Below are 20,000 nucleotides of genomic sequence, written 5' to 3'. Positions count from 1 at the left end.
ATCAGCAAGGCATGATGAGATTCTTGTAGAGACTGTAACATCGTCTGGCGGGAATGACAGGAAGAGCTGGGTATCGTCAGCATAGCAGTGGTATGAGAAGCCATTAGAGTGGATTATTGAACCAAGTGAGCTTATGTATATGGAGAAGAGAAGGGGACCAAGCAAGCTGACCCTTGAGGTACCCCTGTGGATAAGCTCTGCGCTTTGGACACTTCAGCTGTCCTCTCCTCCTCTCTCTAGAGTCCATGCTCACTCAGGTCACCATGTGGTGGACTCTGAAGCTTCAGTGTTTATCCAGCTCTGCATGGGTCTGTAAACCTTTCTGTGTTCTAACCTCTCTCCATTTTTCAAAAAGCATCTCCAATATTGATCCTAGTTTGAGCACGTTTCTGCTCGTGGAGCTTATTAGAAACATGCAGAGGCTTTTTAGGTCGGGTACAATCACTTCTATCTGAACCACTTCTCTTGCCCGCTTCCATCGCTGCAACAACTTGGCGGGGTACTGGGGGGGAGGGGTCTCCTGAGGTAAGGAAGTAGTGGAAGAAGTAACAGAGTCAGGAAATATCAGGAGTTTTTTTAAGAGTTTTGTGCCAAGTGTGAAAGCAGCGTCATGTCTGTTTTTCATTTAAAACCCAATTGTAAAAAGAAATACCAGAATTCACCTTGAACACGTTCTCATCAGCTTTTTTTGAGTCGTGGTTATTTTTAGCGCCTCGAGTGCCTGAAAAAATTCACCTGATGATCAAACCCGACATGACTGGATAACCATCGGCGCTCTCTCTCAAAGATGATAAACAATCGGAGACAAAGGCCGCTATTCAAAGCTGCTCTCTTTGAAAACCAAACGAACTGAATCAATAAAACATCTTTGATTGCGCTCAGACATCTCACCCTGCCAGATAAATAAAGATTAATATCTCGTAATTAAAAACACTTCCCAGAGAGAGTAAAACACAACATGTAAGAAATCTAACGCTACATCATGTCGTTGATATATAATGAATGAAATCCAGATTGTCCTGATGTTCTTCAGCTGTAACATCTGTAAGCTAGTTTTTTATTTTATAAGATGTTCTGTTGCCTGTCTCTTTAAATGTATAGCATCATATATGTTACAAAGGTTAATAATTTTATTGCAGGATATTTATTTTGTTCAAGATTATGACATTAAAAACCTCATTTTAAATGCCGTCTCGTCGTCCTGATCTTTGAGTGCGAGCAGAAAATCTGTGGAACAAGTTGAGACGAACGAGTGGGAATGTTTCTGGCTTCGGGATAATGATGTATTTGTTGGATACGGTTTCCAGGTTATCCAATGGGACGGCTCTATTAGATTCCTGATGGCCGTGATTTACTGCCGCAGCCTTTTGGAGTGGTGTCAGCGTGCAGGCACGTCTGTAATGTGCTGGCTTGCGATCCTGTTGCGGGTGGCTGCAGGTGCCGAGCTGACAGGGAACTTCATCTTCTTTACAAACAGCCGTAAATCACAGGATTGGAAAGAATCAGTCACGGCTGTCACCTTCTCATTTTTCGCATATTGGATAGACTCAGACAGCAGCCAGATTCCCTCAGGGAGGGAAGTTTAAGAATCTGTATAAATGTCAGAACCTGTTTCCATCGCTGCAACATCTGTTGGTTTGACCTGATAACTGCTCTCATATCTGGCAAACTGAGGGGCGTCCAAAACGGCAGAGTGGGGGTGTCTTAACCCTCAGGCATCAGTTTAATTTACTACCCTCTTAAGTCGCTAAGGACAAAAATCTCTTAAACAACTTCAGCCCTGCTCAAAACTACCAAATATTGAGTAATTATCAGGAATTTAACCCTTTAAATGCCAGTTTGATTACTTGATTCTGGCATTTAAAGGGTTAAATTCCTGATAATTACTCAATATTTGGTAGTTTTAAGCAGGGCTGAAGTTGTTTAAGAGATTTATGCAAAAAAAAAGTCGAAAAAAAGAAATCTGTTCTATTTTTATAGCAGTTTTTGTAAATTGGACATTTTCGCCTTCCAATGTCCAAACAGGGAACTAATGCATCAAAGTCAATATTTTGTCAAAAGACTGATTTAAAAAAAATCCCCCAGCCACCAAATATTTGTGTTTTTTTTCATAAATAACAACAATGACATCAAGTAATCAAACTGGAGAGTTAAATTCATAAAAATCATTGAATGTTTGTCAAATGTCAAACAAATCCAGAGCATTCAGGAGCAGAATCTAAAGTTAGAAGGAGGACATACTGGCTGCTGTATTGTTGTCAGAGAAGCCAGCACTTCAACATGTTTCCTTAATGATCAGATAGTAAGATACCTTTATCATCTCACTCTCTACACATCTCACTGATTGGTTATTTAAATCTTCAGCTCAGTCGATCCTCACATCTCTACCTGAACAAATCTCTTTTGTCCCGCAGCTTGTTTTCAGCTGAATCTGAACATGTTCCCGGTGAGATTTACAGTTTTTTTTTCATGATCTGTAAAAAAGCTCATGAAGAAAAACATTAACTTTATATCTGGAAGTATTTTCACAGTAAAGGACCAATAACGCGCCGGCGATCTTTCCCTGCCGTCCCGCTGTGAGTAGGGTTTGTGAGGCCAATAAATTGAAATGTTCTGAAAATGTTTTCATCACTTCACTGCTCCTAAAGCGATCAGCAAGTAGAAACAAACGGGGTGAAAAATCATCCTTGTTCCATATTTCAAGTTGTACTGTGGTTCTGGATGAATACTTGATCCTTATTGGCTGCAGGATGTCAGCCTGATGAGGAGAGATGAAAATCATCCTGATGTCATAAAAACTCACACAAACACATCTGTTGATGTTGACATGAGAAACGCAGAATATAAATGTAACCACACGTTGTCCTGCCAGCTACAGATTCCTTCCAGGTTCATAAAGACGGGACGAGTTAGTCATCAGACAAGACGCCGTTTGTTTTTCAGTTCCTGAAAAAGAAAAAAAAGCATCTTCTGGAAGGCGGCCATGTTGTTGACAGCGGCAGCAATGAAATGAGACAAACAAGGAGGAGGAGAAATCTTGAGTCTGACAGTAAAACTACAAGGAGAAACTTCTCAGGTAAACTTGTATTTAAAGTAGGGCGGTCAGCAGAAACTAGTTGATCACATTAATCTCATGCTTTTTGTTCCTTCAGGCTCTCCGTAGATAGTTGTCCTCAGTGTCTCCCTGTAGTCTCAGTGATGTAAAAGAAGAACACTGCTGCATCTTTGAATGTCTCATTTCACTTTAACAAACTCTCAGACAGTAATATCCACCTGATGACATCACACATTGACCTTATGACATCACACATTGACCTGATGACATCACACATTGACCTGATGACATCACACATTGACCTCATGACATCACACATTGACCTGATGACATCACACATTGACCTGATGACATCACACATTGACCTCATGACATCACACATTGACCTGATGACATCACACATTGACCTGATGACATCACACATTGACCTCATGACATCACACATTGACCTTTGTTATCGTTCCTTTGAGCTGTTGACCTCACTTTTGGATACCTAACCACTTCCAATTTCTGTGCTTAACTTCCTGTTACTGGCTGTCCACACTGCATCCAATAAATACTTAATTCTCTGTTCTGTGAGTTTAAGTTCCCCCCTTGCAAACATAATAATGTGTGGTGCTTTTATTTTGAAAGGTGGACAAACTGAAGTGTGGTGCTTTTATTTTGAAAGGTGGAGAAACTGGAATTTGGTGCTTTTATTTTGAAAGGTGGACAAACTCAAGTGTGCTGCTTTTATTTTGAAGGTGGAGTTAATGCTGACCGCCCTGATTTTTAAGTATCAAAATGTATGAATATTATTGTTATTCATGAATAAACCTTCATGAAACATTTGAATCATGTGACAGTGAAATAAATTACAAAGTTTGTCTCGTTAACATTTCCCTGTTAATGTTGACTTGTTGTCTGGACTGTTTGTTGGAGCAGGAGCAGAATGATCTGATTCTTTTATAACGTCGCCACCTGGTGGACAATCTGCATCTCACACACACACACACACACAAGTCTGGACACAGAAGCAGCACCTTCATGTTTTCACTTTCACTCAAGAAAACAATCAAAATGAACTCCTTATTGCAGGAAACAGAGTAAAATAAAACGTATGGATGTGTGTCCTCTTACCATATAAATCTTCCACCTTTGTTCGGTTTTTTTAGCAGTTTGATTACGACGTTCATCGATCTGTTTTCTCCTCTTCTCCTTCTGATCTAAAACTTCTCTGCTCTTTGGATGCTCCTCATTTAAATTAACTCCTCCTGTCATTCTCCCCTTTGTCCACCAGGTGTCCTCACAGAGTCACTGTTTGATGTCTCAATGATCCACAGCTGTGCATCTCTCGGTGGTAATCCTTAACACCACCTAGTGGACAGAAAGCAGAACTACATGAAGTGATACTTGATGAACCTGACACTGCCAGTTGTGTGTTGCCACAGGTTCGACTGGTTTTAGATCTCTTACTGATGTGTTGTTGTTTTTGAACTCAGACTCAGAGGTGAAGAAGGAGAGACGGCGTCCTGACACCAGATGCATTTCTCTAAACACGGGAAGGTGCAAAGTGTCTGACCTGAGGCTAGGACAACAGGTAAGAATCCTACCAGAGAAATCTGTGAGTTGGACGATTATCTTTGTTATCACATGGTGCTGTTAAAAACAAACAGTCTCAGAAACTGTCATGAGGATAAATTTGATATGAATTAACGCAGGTGCACTGTAAAAATGTGTCATCAAAGCTGTGCATGAAGTTTAACCTTTATTCAGTTTGTAGATTTGTGATAATCTGCAGCAATGCCAGCGGGTTAACGAGAGTGTTTGTCTAATTTCTCATCAAGTCAAATTTATTCTTAAAGCACGTTTAAAACAACCAAGGCTGACCACTGAGAGCAGATGGGATAATATGCAGGAAGGATTTCTCCTTTGTATTCCTCGCGTTCCTGTTGTCCACACTTCCTTGTCGCTGAGGTTAGAGGTCGGAGCAGGCCGTGTATGAATGAGGAGGCGGCGGTGGTTGTGTCCGATGGTGGAGGCTGGGCATCAGGCAGGTTGTTGTTGTTGGGATGACGCAGTGTGATGGTGATAATCAAATCTATCCAATCCCATCCTCCTCCTCACAGAGAGGCTCCTGTCAGACAGGGATTCAAACCAGGAACCTCCTCACAGCACTAACCACTGCAGCACCGTGCAGCCTGGGCTGAAAATGATCAAATTATAGGAAGTCATAATTCTTCCTTAAAAATCAGTTATTTGTTAGGACTTGTGTATTGAGATATTTTTGACTAGAAATAAGACACATACACTTTCTAAGATTTGAGTTTTTGCAGTAAACCCGATCATTGAGATCAAGTTAAACTTTAATGGCGTATATTAAATTCACAGTTCCTGTGCTTTAGTACAAAAATATGACAAATATTTCACAGGGTGTCATTTCTCAGAACCAGCAGCAGCTTTGATTGTAATCTCAGACTGATGTGTGGAGCTGACGAAGAAGCAGGGGAAGTGAAAAACTGGTTTTACAGCATGTTAGAAACACAAACACTGAGTCACACTCATCACACAGAAACATTTATACACGGCCTCATGGTTCCCAAAAGGCTGCAAAGTCATTTGGACATGGACCAGGTCAATGTGTCGGACGGAAACTCGAAGCTGTTTCAGTGATTGTACAACTTCTGGGTCTTTAGCTTTTTCTTAAAGGTGCAGAGAGACTCGATCTGCAGAGTCTGTGTTGTGAATGTCAATGTGAATGTAAGGCTTATGGGGTCTCTGCATTAAAGTCACTTAACTGTTACAAAACACCAAACTGTGCTGTCCCATTTAGGCGACCAAGTCATTATTACAGCACTTGTGGTATGTAAGGAACAAGTAGAAACTGTATGTTTTGTGCTGTAAATGTTGTCAACAAACCTGTTTTGTGTGTGTGTGAAGATTTGGGCTGTACTATGAATCTGTGCGAGGCCGGAAAGAAAGGAGCCCCTTCCTCTCAAACCCATCCGTGTGGGGTAGTTGACTGCAAAGCTCAGAGGTGAGATGTGGATCTCTAACTGTCCCTGACTCTTCTCCGTGTCAGAGTTCAGCACTCGCGTCACTCAAACTTCTTTAATGTGATGTGTTGTAGTCTACAGCAGCAACATGGACCAGACTATGCTGAACCTGGACCTGAACCCGGCTGTGTGTCCGCCAACAGTGATGGATCCATGGATCTTTTTATTGACATCAAAGATGGACGGGATCGAGATCATCCAGGGTAAGGCCAAATTACAGATCCACCTAAATAATGTATTCCAAATCCCTTAGAGCTACGTTCTCAATGGCAGCTTCTAAGTTAAGGGTTCTCCAAATCATGGATAAGGCCCAGTCCCAATTCCATTGCTGTGAGCCTACCCTCCTTTAAAACAGAACTGCAAAGGGTTGGAGTTGAGCAACTTAACAAAACAGAAATGCTACAACTTCAACCTTTTTGTGGCTCTTCTCTGATGGGCTAGCTTGAAATAACTGGGGATAGGCCCTGCCAAAATTAGTCTAGTTTAAAATGACCTTGACAGAAAGTGACCTATTTAGAATGGAGTTACAAGGGGTATAGGTTGAATAATGTACCTAGGAATTGGTTTCAACATCAGTCCTGAACCTGGACCTGAACCCTGGAGCTGTATGTCCATCAACAGAAACCAGTCTATTGTTCGTTTCATTGACTTAAAAGGTGGTCAGCACTCTCCCAATCCAGGGTAAGGCCCAAGTCCCCATGCCAATCCCTTGATCTCAACCCTAGTTTTGAGTGACCTTGACAGAAAAATTACATATTAAACGTTGGCTATCACTTTTAACCCAACCTCTTCCATCATGTACTCAAAATCCTCTTTTTTCAATTCCTCATTTCTATCAGCATCCAAAAGCAAAGACAGGACTCACACATCAGTGAACGGTCCCTTGATCAATTCGATGAATTCCAAGGTGGACACCAGTCCAACGATCACCAGTAAGGCTTTAAAGAGGATATTTCATGCAATTCTATTGAGAACCACTAAATGCTTTCATATCTTTTTGAACTTCTTTCTTCTCCACATAGTTTTGCAGAAGGACATAGAGGTTGGCAAAACACAGTCTGCCAAGAAGGATCAAACAGACCTGGACTCCATATTTTTGGTTTGTACTGTACTGTACATGTATCAGCAACGGCACTGTTGCTAATTGAAATACATAGAAAATCAACATTTAATTGTAAAAATAACAAATGGAGGAGCCATGTTGTTTGCCTGGCCGCGAATGTAGTACCAGGGTCGACTGATGTCTGTGTAAATGGGTTCCTCTGGAAGAACAACAGGGGTGTGAATTTTGAGGTGTGTTATGTACAGTACATGAGCCACCAGCAGTTAGCAGCGACCACAAAGAAGAAGAAGATATTAGCAGCAAATCAACAGCAACCCAAAATGTCCTCACAGATTGGCCTTTCTGACAGTAAAGCATTGGGTCTCTTAGGAACTCATAGGCACCAAACTTTCTCTTTTTGGAACCTCCTCAATATGTTACTTCTATCAAAATACATGGAAGGAATCTGTCTAAACCACAACTACTGGCGGTACACAGCTCTGTCCCCCATACAGATGGCTTAAGCTTCTCTGCTATGCTGATAACAACCAGTTATTCTCGTTAGGCCACAATCTATGTGCTACTCATGGGGATAAACATGCGATGGATTTCCTGGCACATATCATATCATACATCCATCCATCCATCCATCCATTATCTTAACTGCTTTTCCCGTTCGGGGTCGCGTGGGGCTGGAGCCAATCCCAGTTGTCATTGGGCAACAGGCGGGGTTACACCCTGGACTGTTCACCAGTCAATCACAGAGCACATATCATACATTTTGCTGCTATTTGCATCCAGTTGAAGACTCATGGTGCATTATGGGTCCCAAGGCAGTGGAAGGAAGGAACTGCTCCTTACTTTCTCCAAGCCATGGTTATTGATTTGTGTCAGGTATAAACTTAGGTCCACACATTGTTCAGAAGCACAGGTAATTGAAAAGTGAAGTGATGATGACTGTTTTGAGCTGATATTAACACACATGCATGTTGAAAAGCTGTTGTAATGTGCTGCTAGTAGGGTAGTGTCCATGTAGTGTTCAGTTTGCACTGTCTTTTGTGACAAACTTTAGCTTTTTTTTTTGTTATTTTTCCTAGTACTTGAACCCAGTTACTTTGGTAAGAAAAAAAAGCTTACACAGGAAATTAATGTGATTCAATGTGATTCTGTTCCAGCACCTTGAAAAGAACATTTTCACTTTTGTGAAGAAGGAGTTAACCAGAGATTACCAAGAACGCTCAGAGGGTCAAAGTGAAGCTGAGGATGGGATGGGTGGCAATGATTCAGAGCAGAGGAGAACGAGCAGAGAGGCACTAATGAAGAGCACACTGGACTTCCTGAGGAGAATGAAGTTGAAAAAAATAATGAAATTGGGCAGCAAGGAAAAGGTTTATATGACTTGACACACCTTTGCATTAAGGTTACGAATGGTTCTGGACAAAAGTTAGTCCTAATTAGGTTTCCCACACCTGATCAGAGGCACTGCTTGTCAACAGGCAAGGCAGGCAACTGCTTGGGGCCCCATACGATTAGAAGGCCCCAAAACAGCCGGCTGAGAATTTGCAAATTTTGCAATGAAGGTAGGAAACCTCCCTAAGGGGTTCATATCTGACAGAACTCACTCTCGTTGACCTGCTGAACGCTGGTTGGCCCTGATTGACTCTAGAATACGCCAGTGCACCTCGTAGTCTGGTAAGGATTAATTAATTTGGAGGTATGAGGAATAATTAAAGGTGAACAATTACTTAATTTCTTTTTCTATAGAAAATGAAGCAAAACTCTGCCAGGCTAAACTTAAGGCGAACCTGAAGAAGAAGTTCCAGTGTGTGTTTGAGGGGATTGCTAAAGCAGGAAACCCAACCCTTCTGAAGCAGATCTACACAGAGCTCTACATCACAGAGGGAGGGACTGGAGAGGTCAACGATGAACACGAGGTCAGACAGATTGAAACAGCATCCAGGAAACCACACAGACCAGAAACAACCATCAGACAAGAAGACATCTTTAAAGCCTCACCTGGAAGAGATGAACCAATCACAAGAGTGATGACAAAGGGAGTGGCTGGCATCGGGAAAACAGTCTTAACACAGAAGTTCACTCTGGACTGGGCTGAAGACAAAGACAACCAGGACATACAGTTCACATTTCCATTCACTTTCAGAGAGCTGAATTTGCTGAAAGAAAAAGTTCAGCCTGTTGGAACTTGTTCATCACTTCTTTTCTGAAACCAAAGAAGCAGGAATCTGCAGGTTTGAAGAGTTCCAGGTTGTGTTCATCTTTGACGGTCTGGATGAGTGTCGACCTCCTCTGGACTTTAAAAACAACGAGACCCTGACTGATGTCACAGAGTCCACCTCAGTGGATGTGCTGCTGACTAACCTCATCAGGAGGAAACTGCTTCCCTCTGCTCGTCTCTGGATAACTACACGACCTGCAGCAGCCAATCAGATCCCTCCTGAGTGTGTTGACATGGTGACAGAGGTCAGAGGGTTCACTGACCCACAGAAGGAACAGTACTTCAGGAAGAGGTTCAGAGATGAGGAGCAGGCCAGCAGAATCATCTCCCACATCAAGACATCCAGAAGCCTCCACATCATGTGCCACATCCCAGTCTTCTGCTGGATCACTGCTACAGTTCTGGAGGATGCGTTCAAAACCAAAGACACAAGAAAGCTGCCACAGACCCTGACTGAAATGTACATACACTTTCTAGTAGTTCACTCCAAGCTAGAGAACATCAAGTTCCATGGTGGAGATGAGACTGATCCGACCTGGAGTCCAGAGAGCAGGAAGATGATTGAGTCTCTGGGAAAACTGGCTTTTGAGCAGCTGCAGAAAGGAAACCTGATCTTCTATGACTCTGACCTGACAGAGTGTGGCATCGATATCAGAGCAGCCTCCATATACTCAGGAGTGTTCACACAGATCTTTAAAGAGGAGAGAGGACTGTACCAGGACATGGTGTTCTCCTTCGTCCATCTGAGTGTTCAGGAGTTTCTGGCTGCTCTTTATGTCCATCTGACCTTCATCAACTCTGGTGTCAAACTGATGTCAGAAGAACAAACATCATGGTGGAGTAAAATATTTAGAAAAAAGTACAATCAAATACATCTCTACCAGAGTTCTGTTGACAAGGCCCTCCAGAGTCGAAATGGTCATCTGGACTTGTTCCTACGCTTTGTTCTGGGTCTTTCCCTGGAGTCCAGTCAGACTCTCCTCCAAGGCCTACTGACACAGACAGGAAGCAGCTTAGAAATGAGACAAACCAAGGACAAAACAGTTGAATACATCAAGATGATGATTAGAGATAGTCCCTGTCCAGAGAGAAGCATCAATCTGTTCCACTGTTTGAATGAACTGAAGGATCATTCTCTGGTGGAGGAGATCCAACAGTACCTTGGAACGGGATGTCTTTCCACAGACAAACTGTCTCCTGCTCAGTGGTCAGCTCTGGTCTTCATCTTACTGACATCAGAAAAAGATCTGGATGTGTTTGACCTGAAGAAATACTCTGCTTCAGAGGAGGCTCTTCTGAGGCTGCTACCAGTGATCAAAGTCTCCAGTGAAGCCCAGTAAGTGTATGCCTTACTAAGCTGTGTACATCAGCAATCCCAGTGTTTGATTTTATGTGTCGGATTGCTTCATGTCTCAAAAACCTTTGGCTTCAAATCTAGTTGTCAAGCTTTTCACAAAGAGGTATCCAAAAAAAAAAAAAGCAGAGGCAATATATCCACTGGACTTGAAAAAAAACGATTTCACTGAGATTTGATAGACGAAGAAGCAGTTCCTTGAAATCCTTTAAATTAAATTTGACTTTTATCATCTCAGTATTCCAGTATCCAATAAGAGTAAACAAACGGCTGTGAGAAGGGATGCAGGCTTCTAAACATCAAGGCAGCAAGAGGGTTTGAGAGTGAGACTTTGGATTCAGCTATTATAGAAAGATTGATTGGAGGCACATTGATGATTTTTGGTGGTTATCAAGGTTCATCATAAGGAAGTCACTTCCTATAGACCCTATCTCATACACAGTACTGTACACTCCAACGTAACGCATCACCAGCCCATTCCCCCCATTAGGCCTATGTTAATACCGCCAATGTCTGATCAGGGGTGGGATGACTTTGCCCCATCATTTTGCCTCTGTGAATTACACATTTCAGGCTAAATGGCACAACAGAGGCGTAAATAGACCGCATTACATTGGCAGTTTGTAAGCATTTGTTGACAATTGCAATAATTTCCCCCATTTACTCGAGTTATCTTAAACTCAAATGTCCAAAATAAATTGTCCAAGCCCTCCAGACCCTCTCCACACCTTTGCCGGAACCAAGAGAGAGTTCTTTGCAAAAATATGTTGGTGCAATTTGGCGTGAAAATGTCTTCTATTTTTCCTTAGTCTTGGTGACTGTAACTTATCAGGGAGAAAATGTGAAGCCCTGGCCTCAGTTCTCAGTTTGCAGTCCTCTTGCCTGAGAGAGTTGGACCTGAGTAACAATGACCTTCAGGACTTGGGTGTGGAGCTGCTTTCTGGTGGACTGGGAAGCACAAATTGTACACTGGAAATTCTCAGGTGAGAAAATGACTTTTTTGCAATAAGATGTCATGTTAAATGTTTGTTAAAAGCAAAGGTGTCTGCCTTTTGAAAAATGGTAAATGGACTTGAGCTTGTACATTTCTTTTCCAGTCTTCTAACTTCTCAAAGCGCTTTTACACCGTAGGTGACACCTACACGTTCACACACTGATGGTAGAGGCTGCTGGGTAAAGAGTCCATCAGAAGTCACTAATCCTATTGGTACAGATTCTCAGTACACATTCGTACACCACCGACAAAGCAGTGGGAGCAACTTGGGGTAAAGTGTCTTGCTCAAGGACACATCGGACATGTGGCTGCAGGAGCTGGGGATCCAACCCCTGGCCTTCTGGTTAGGAAACAACCGATACCACAAACTGAGCCACAGCCGGCCAATCTCCAGTTTGGATTTGTTTTTGCATTGATATTACGTTTATGTGTTTAATGTACTGGCAACTGTTTGTGAGCAGAGAAGAGTTTGAAACTCTGTCACCAACATACCAATTTGAAAGCTTTAAAGGCTATGTTCAATTACCTGCTGCATTCCCAAATGAAATATTTGGACATTACATGGACTTTGTACTTGGTAGCTGGCATGTTGGGGGCATGCTGTCAGTCATCTTTCAAGCAGTAGGTTGGAAGTTCAATCCCAGCTCCTGCAGTCCACATGCCAAAGTGTCCTTGGGCAAGACAATGAAACCCAAATTGCTCCTCCCAGTCGCATTAATATCAGTGTGGGAAGGTGTATGACTGTGATTAGTTGTGGTCACTTTAATCAGCACCCTCTGCCATCAGTGTATGAATGTGGTGTGAATGTATGAGAGTGGCATGCTGTGTAAAAGCGCTTTGAGTGGACAGAAGACTAGAAAAGTACAATGGGTACATTCAAGCTAAAGTCAGTTTAACGAATTTGGACATGTCCCACCTTCCTTTCTCTGTCTTTGCAGGCTGTCAGGTTGTCTGATCCAAGAGAAAGGCTGTGCTGCTCTGGTGTCCGCTCTGAAATCCAACCCCTCCCACCTGAGAGAACTGGACCTGAGCTACAACCATCCAGGAGACTCAGGAGTGAAGACGCTGTATGCTGGGCTGAAGGATTCAAATTGGAGATTGGACACTCTCAAGTATGGACCAGAAAATGGAGCTTGAACACTGTATTTCTGTAACACTGACGCAATCTGAATGTTTTGTAACAGCTCAGAACTATATTAGAGGGAGAAGGTTATAAAATGCTATTGCATACTTTATGAAATTGTATATAATATATGTTTCTTAATCCAGGGTGGACCCAAGTGGGGAGCAATGGCTGAAACCCAGTCTAAGGAAGTGTGAGCATCTATGTTGTTTCATTTATATAAAATCAAAAAACAACAATCTGCAGAATAAGTAGTATAGTGCTAAGAGTTTGTCAAGATAACAAGTGTGAATAAAAACTAATGGAACTAATACCATAACATGTCTTTCCTGTCCATCAGATGCCTGTGATCTCACGCTGGACCCGAACACAGCAAACAGAAACCTCAAACTATCTCACAACAACAGGAAGGTGACGGCTGTGAGAGAGAAGCAGCCATACCCTGATCATCCAGAGAGATTTGACTACTGTCAGCTGCTGTGCACAAACGGCCTGACTGGTCGCTGTTACTGGGAGGTCGAGTGGGAAGGAAAAGTTCATATCGCAGTCACTTACAAAGAAATCAGAAGGAAAGGGTACAGCGCTGACTGCTGGTTTGGAGGGAGTGATCAGTCATGGAATCTGCACTGCTCAAATGAACATTACTCTGTTTGTCACAATCTCAGAGAAACACTAATCCCTTTGTCCATGACCTCAACAAACAGAGTAGCAGTGTACGTGGACTGTCCTGCTGGCACTCTGTCCTTCTACACCGTCTCCTCTGATGACTCACTGACTCATCTCCACACATTTAACACCACATTCAACAAACCCCTTTACCCTGGGTTTAGGTTTTGGTCTGGACTTGACTCCTCAGTGTCTCTGTGTGAGCTGTAGGAGGGAGTATCTTTGTGTGCAGAGAGAAGCTGCCAACAGGGCTTCAAAACAGACTGTTTCAGATTAAAATCTAAAGAACTGCGCACACTTGTATGTCGGTCGTCTGAATTCCGTCTATTCATTTTCTACCTTTTAACATAGATCGGACCTTGGTGGCAGCAGGCTAAGCAAGTCAACCCAGACATCTTCTCTCTCCTAGGCATCGTTTTCCCACCTCCACCTGGGGGATGCCGTCGTGTTCCCATGCCAGATGGGATATATAATCCCTCCAGCGACCTCTGAGAAGCCCCAGGTCTCCTCCGAATTGGGCATGCCATGGATGACCTCCAAAGGGATGCGTCCAGATCCCTGAACCACCTCAACTGACTCATTTTGATGCAAAGGAGTAAAGACTGGGACTCTGTTGGGTTGAGAGGGGGTCGATGGAGATGCAAAAAGAGAGAGACAAAATTAAATTACGAAAACATTTGGGGAGCGATAGAGATTCAGATGTGCTACAAGAGCAGGTCAAAAATCAGGATGAACCCTGAATGTATATTTTTAAGAATTGTGTTTTACATGTTTACCATCTTGTACTTTGGACCCAGAACACAAACAAAGGGGGGAAAGACAAAAGAGTAAATGTGACCATATGGGTTTGCAGAAGCTAATGTGTCGATTAATGCAATTGTAGGCTCGGCAAGATACAATTGTTAATTGCGGTGGTAAAAAAACATGCCTTTAATGAAATATACTTGCTAAATAATAAGCAGCAGAATCTACACTGTACAATCCAATGCAGACTTATTTCTGTTGGGGGGCTGTGGCTCAGTTGGTAGAGTTGTCACCTCTCAACTGGAAAGTTCAGAGTTCAATCCCCAGCTGAGCAACATGTCCAATGTGTCCTTGGGCAAGACACTTAACCCTGAATTGCTCCCACTGCTTCAGTGGTGGTGTATGAATGGGATTAGTTACTTCTGATGGATGATACTACATAGCGATCACTACCATCAGTGTGTGAAAGGGTATGAATGGGTGGGGGTGACAGGTGGTGTAAAAGTGCTTTGAGTAGTCCAAAGACTAGAAAAGCGCTATATAAGCTCAAGTCCATTTACCATGTTGCATTTTCTTCCACTGAAGAAACTGGCAGTGAATTCATCTTGTTGGCCCATTATCCATTGTTTTTGTTTTTTTCCTTTATTCCCAACAGACAGCATTTACAAATGATCTGTATACAAAAAGACAAAATCTTAGAAATCATGTACACAAATTAATATACACACATGAACATATTTATTAAATGCATTGGGTAGAAGAAAAAAATGTCTAGAAAAAAAGAGGAGGGTTAAAAGTAAAATGTTTTTTGGAGTGGGAAATATCGTGAAATATCTTTCTGATTTTTTGCTTTAAGTTAAATATTTTTGGAAGAAAATTAAGATTGATATTTCTAATATCTAGTGTGTTTTCGTATTTCTTTAATACTCATTGGTTTCTTCCATAAGCAGTGTCGTTTTGTATTTATTTAAATGATAATAAGGGTTTATTTTGAAACACGCATCAATCTTCTTTCCCTCCATTTTTGTGCATCCGGGTCAACAGTATCTTTTTCCGGTGTGAAAACACGCCCACATACACAAACAGCACGCGTTTCACTCTGGTTTCACTGCAGTCGTGGGTCTTAAAAACCTGCTTTAATGGGGTCGTGGGGTTTAAAAAAAACCTGCTTTAACGGGGTCGTGTGTCTTAAATATCTGCTGTAACTGGTTCCGGATGTGTCGTTAGCCCGGGAAGGCTCGGGCTGAAACGACCAGGATGGTGAAGTGTGTCGTCACCGGGTGTCCGAACCGCTCGGTGGACGTTAACCGGGGGGTCTTCAAACCAACACCGAAGAGGTTCTTCGACTTCCCGAAAGACCCCGCTCGGGTTAAGGTAACGTTTTAAAACTAACTGCAGCAGAGGGGCTCGGTCTTTGTACCCCTTCTTTATAAAGGTGTTTCCGTGTCATCTGGTGACTAACAATCTTTGGTTGTCGTGGTTACAACAGCCGTTGAAAACGCAAAGTATCCTCGCGAATGCCTCTTTTTTTTCCACGAAGACGTATCTAATGAATATATTTAAGCATTTTCTTTTAAAAAAAAAACGAATTTTGTAATATTTCAAGTTGTAATATTTCATCTTTAATAAGTTTGTTGTTAAGTCATCTTGCTCTTTGTAGCCGTTCAGTAATTCTATTCATGAGAGCAACCCATCCGGGTACTTTGCCCAAACGATGCCGGCCCCGCCCCTTTCTGGGTGAAATCATTCCGTCTGAATGAATGGCGGTCAATGGACAAGTTGGGGTGCATTTTTATTTTGTGTGCAGTGACATAAAAACTCCCTCTCAGCTTGTTCGTGGCCAAAAGTGGCCACCTCTTGTTTACATTTGCAAAATGCTATAAAAAATATTTTTTATTAAAGGATTTGTCCACTTTCACCACTTGATTTTTTTAATTTGCTTCAGTCCTTGTTATGAAAACCAAAATTTCATTCAAATTCAGAATTTTAACCCTTTAAATGCCTGTTAGATCACAATATGCTAATGATGTAAAAAGGGAGAAAAGCAGACAGAAAAAAAAACCTCTCAGCTTGTTCGTGGCCAAAAGTGGCCACCTCTTGTTTATATTCTGAAAATGCTATAAAATGTATATATATTAAAGGATTTGTCCACTTTCACCACTTGATTTTTTAAATTGGCTTTGCTTTGCTGAACATGAAAGTCAAAAATGTAATAAATTCCAGAATTTTAACCCTTTAAATACCAGTTAGATTACATATTACCACTAACTTTCCAGGGAAAAAAGAAAGTTGTAATTTCTTCACATAACATTGATGCAACCAAACTTTTTTTAATGATCATTACAGGTCAGTACCAGTAACAGTGACGAAGATTATATATATATATTTTGCATTATTACTTCTTTTGAGCAGTGACTAAAAAGACAAAAACTCCCACTTGGTGTGTTAGAGGCGATAAACATTTTCTTTGTTTTTACAAAATGCTATAAAAATACCACATAAGATTATTTTCTACTATCAACAGTTGATTATTTAAAAAGTGTTTCAATGAGTATTTGTGTGTACGTGCGTGTGTGTGTGCATTCTCAAGAGCGGCAGGATGTGCAAACCACTGTAGAGTGGTCCTTGCAGACGCACTCTCAACAGCTGGAGCTAGTGGTTGCTGTTCAACAGAGAGGTAAACATGACTCTGTCCAAACCTTTTGAAATAAGTCGCTGGCATCAAATTCAAAATGGGCATGAAATATTCCAAAAAACAATAATTGTTGTCAGTTTCAAGATTTGAGCTGTTCATGATAATACATTTTATTATTGATCATTGACTGGAGTTAAGCTACACCAGTTATTTGTGCGACAACAATGATGTCACAGTTAACGGCCGGTGAGTGAGTGACTAGTGTCCGAAATGCTTTGAATGTTTGCTAAATAAGTGCATTATATATATATATATATATATTAATATTATCCACTACATATAACTCACTATATAGTGAGTAGGGGATGAGTGAGTGATTTGGGCACAACCCATTACTTATCGTACATGTCACGTAGCACATGAATACCTTCATCCATCTTGGGTAGAAGATGACTCAGAGGATTTCTCCCCATCTTCGCTCTCCGAGCGTATCACATAGTCAAGTGCTTGAAGCAGTGAATATGACCTTCTTGCCATCTTGCCAGAGCCAAAATGATCTGGGAGCTGTTAGGCTTACTTATATAATTAGTATTGACTGCACCTGCATGAACTCCAGGACAGGTTTATAAACAGTGCCAGAGTTTGTTTTCTTTTCCCCTGCAGCTGAACCTTTGACCTCTGCAACATGTCCTGTGATCTTTTTTATTTTGGGGAGTAGATATTTGGGTGTGTAAGGGCTATTGTGTAGATGTGTGTGGCATTTTTTATGAAAAGAAAAAAGCTAAAGGTGCTTTCAACATGTGCATCAAAGCCAAGTGTGCCTGGGAAACTCAAAGCTCATTAACCTGCATCAACAGAAACACATCATCATTTATTTAACTCTATCTTGCTAATACATATTTGTGCTGCACACACAATTTTTTTTCATGCACAGACACAAATCATTAACTGACATCCTTATGATCACACCTACGTCAAAATTGTGTAATTAATTTGCTCCATTGGAGTGCAGTAAGCCATCATACGCCCCTACTGGAAACTAAGAATATTACATGAAATTGCTCCCTTGGCCAAAAATGAATAAATAACATAATCTGGTAAAAAAAAAAAAAAAACATTAAAAACTACAATTTGTGTGTTGAGTTTATAATAAAGCCATTTTGCCAAAATTGTATTATTTTATACTGTAAATAACAAGGAATGAAAACGTGTGGTTTGAATGGGTGTCAATGGGCCAAAAGTGGCCACGATAGAGCCAAGAGGTAGTATTTGAGTCCAGACCCTTGAGAAATTTCAGCCCAAATGCATTAACACAGCTAAAATGGTTGAAAAAAAGAAAGTGAAGTGGCCACAAATGGCCAGGATTGAGTCCAGATGGTTAAAATATGACATTTCTGAACAGAGATTGGCATCATAACGGTATAAAATCTACCGCCGATACATTTTCAGGGCTTATTTTCACCCACTCTGGCGAGCCGGAAGTGACGTTCGACTGTTCTTATGAATTATAACATTTAGTATTGATTTGCTAAATCCTCTACACTGACCTTGTAATCATTTCAAAACATCCCATCGATAATGTCGTTGTTCAGATTTGGCTGGCAGCACTTCGGGAGACGGACAAAGATGAGCTGACAGAGCAGCACCAGATCTGTGAAGACCACTTCCTGCCGGACGACGTCACCAGCAACGGCATCAACCCTGCTGCCATTCCCATCATGCCCCCCTACCTGGACGGGCAGCTGGGCCTCATCAGCCCCTGGACGGCCGAGTCCTCGGAGGAGGAGGAGGAGGAGGGGGAGGAGGAGCAGCAGCAGCAGTGGGGGACAGGAGGCTGTGAAGAAGAGGAGGAGGATGAAGGTGGAGATGCTGCTGCACCACAGCAGGTGTGGACTCTGTTTTTCTTCGGTTTGATTTCATGTTTGAAGCTTCCTGCAGTAAGAGGCTTGTGATAAAGCTCCTCAGGTGGATTTGTGGGGTTGTTGTTTTTCTTCTTCTGTATCCGGGGTATAAAAACATCAAAACTCTCCACATGTTGATCTGAGTCTTTCTCTCCGTCTTACAGGATCACGCTGCATGTTTTAAAATCCCTCCAGAGCCTCGGACCACCAGGTAACAGAGTCTCCAGAGCCTCTGGGATGCTTGTCTTATAATGTTGAACTGTTTTTTCTCACGTCGTTGTTGTTGTTGCATAACGGAGACTGTTTTTAATGAAAATGTTTTGTTGTGGTTTTCTTTCAGTCCTGCAGCGCCGCAGACCAAACCCTGGATCAGGTCCAAAGGGGTGAGACAAGGTGAGCGCTGATTTAAAGGTCCCATATTCTGCTTCTTCTGGTTTTATATCCTCTTTAGTGTGTTTTCCAAGTGTCCTGTGCATGTTTAGGCACATCTATGTGCAAAAATTCAAAGTCCGCGGAAACGTGGCTTCTCCTACATCCTCCTGTTAGCTGTAGCATTAGCTGCATGTAACGCTCGGTTCTAGCCCCCCTCGATAAAAATGTGTCAGTCCGACGTCATTGTCAGTGTGAGATCACTGATCTAAGCCCATTGACTCGTTGTGGCCCAGCAGCTCATGTTGCACGCCCATTAACTTCTGTAGCACGCCCACGATATGCCGTAGCCTGCGGTAGCACAGTAGTGCTAAGGTGCTAATGTTTATGCTCCCCTCGGACGGAGCCAGTGGCTGCATTCCTAATATGGTAAAAGAGGCGGGACATTTCCAAGAAGCGTGCGGAGCAACTGACCAATAACGACAGAGCGGATCGGCAGACCAATCAGAGCAGACTTGGCACACGTGGGGTCTAACAGTGTGGGCTCAACAGAGTGCAGCTGACGGACTCAGAGCGGAGAGGGAGCAAGGAGGAGCAGTACATGAAAACAGACACTTTTTTATAACTTTATCTATTGTGAACGTACAAAAGTAGGAACATAGATTAAATATACGAACCCTAAAAAAGGGCAGAATATGGGCTCTTTAAAGTGTGTGAGGAGGGGGGGGGACAGAGGGGTGTGTCACACTTTACTCCACACACTTATTGTCCTTAAAATAATGTAAACAAACATTTGACAAATTCTGAGATACACATGAATTGAATGTTTGAGTTGTAAAATCTGCA

General features: G+C 42.1%; 1 protein-coding gene and 1 pseudogene across 1 annotated transcript in view; both read left to right on the top strand.

The window, feature by feature from the left end:
* The first annotated feature begins 4,582 nt into the window (after positions 1-4,582).
* LOC132985427 (protein NLRC3-like) lies at positions 4,583-14,878 on the top strand (annotated as a pseudogene).
* Positions 14,879-15,052: 174 nt separating this feature from the next.
* LOC132985372 (transcription factor E2F2-like) overlaps positions 15,053-20,000 on the top strand; it is an 11,543-nt gene continuing 6,595 nt past the window's right edge. Inside the window, exons 1-4 of the mRNA XM_061052723.1 lie at positions 15,053-15,623; positions 18,477-18,792; positions 18,930-18,996; positions 19,126-19,178. Of these exons, the coding sequence (XP_060908706.1) occupies positions 15,507-15,623; positions 18,477-18,792; positions 18,930-18,996; positions 19,126-19,178 (553 nt within the window). The 5' untranslated portion in view covers positions 15,053-15,506. The remainder of the gene's footprint in view (positions 15,624-18,476; positions 18,793-18,929; positions 18,997-19,125; positions 19,179-20,000) is intronic.

This window comes from Labrus mixtus, chromosome 12 (assembly GCF_963584025.1).
Source record: "Labrus mixtus chromosome 12, fLabMix1.1, whole genome shotgun sequence".
Taxonomy (NCBI): Eukaryota; Metazoa; Chordata; class Actinopteri; order Labriformes; family Labridae; genus Labrus; species Labrus mixtus.
This window is presented reverse-complemented; position numbering and strand designations above follow the sequence as displayed.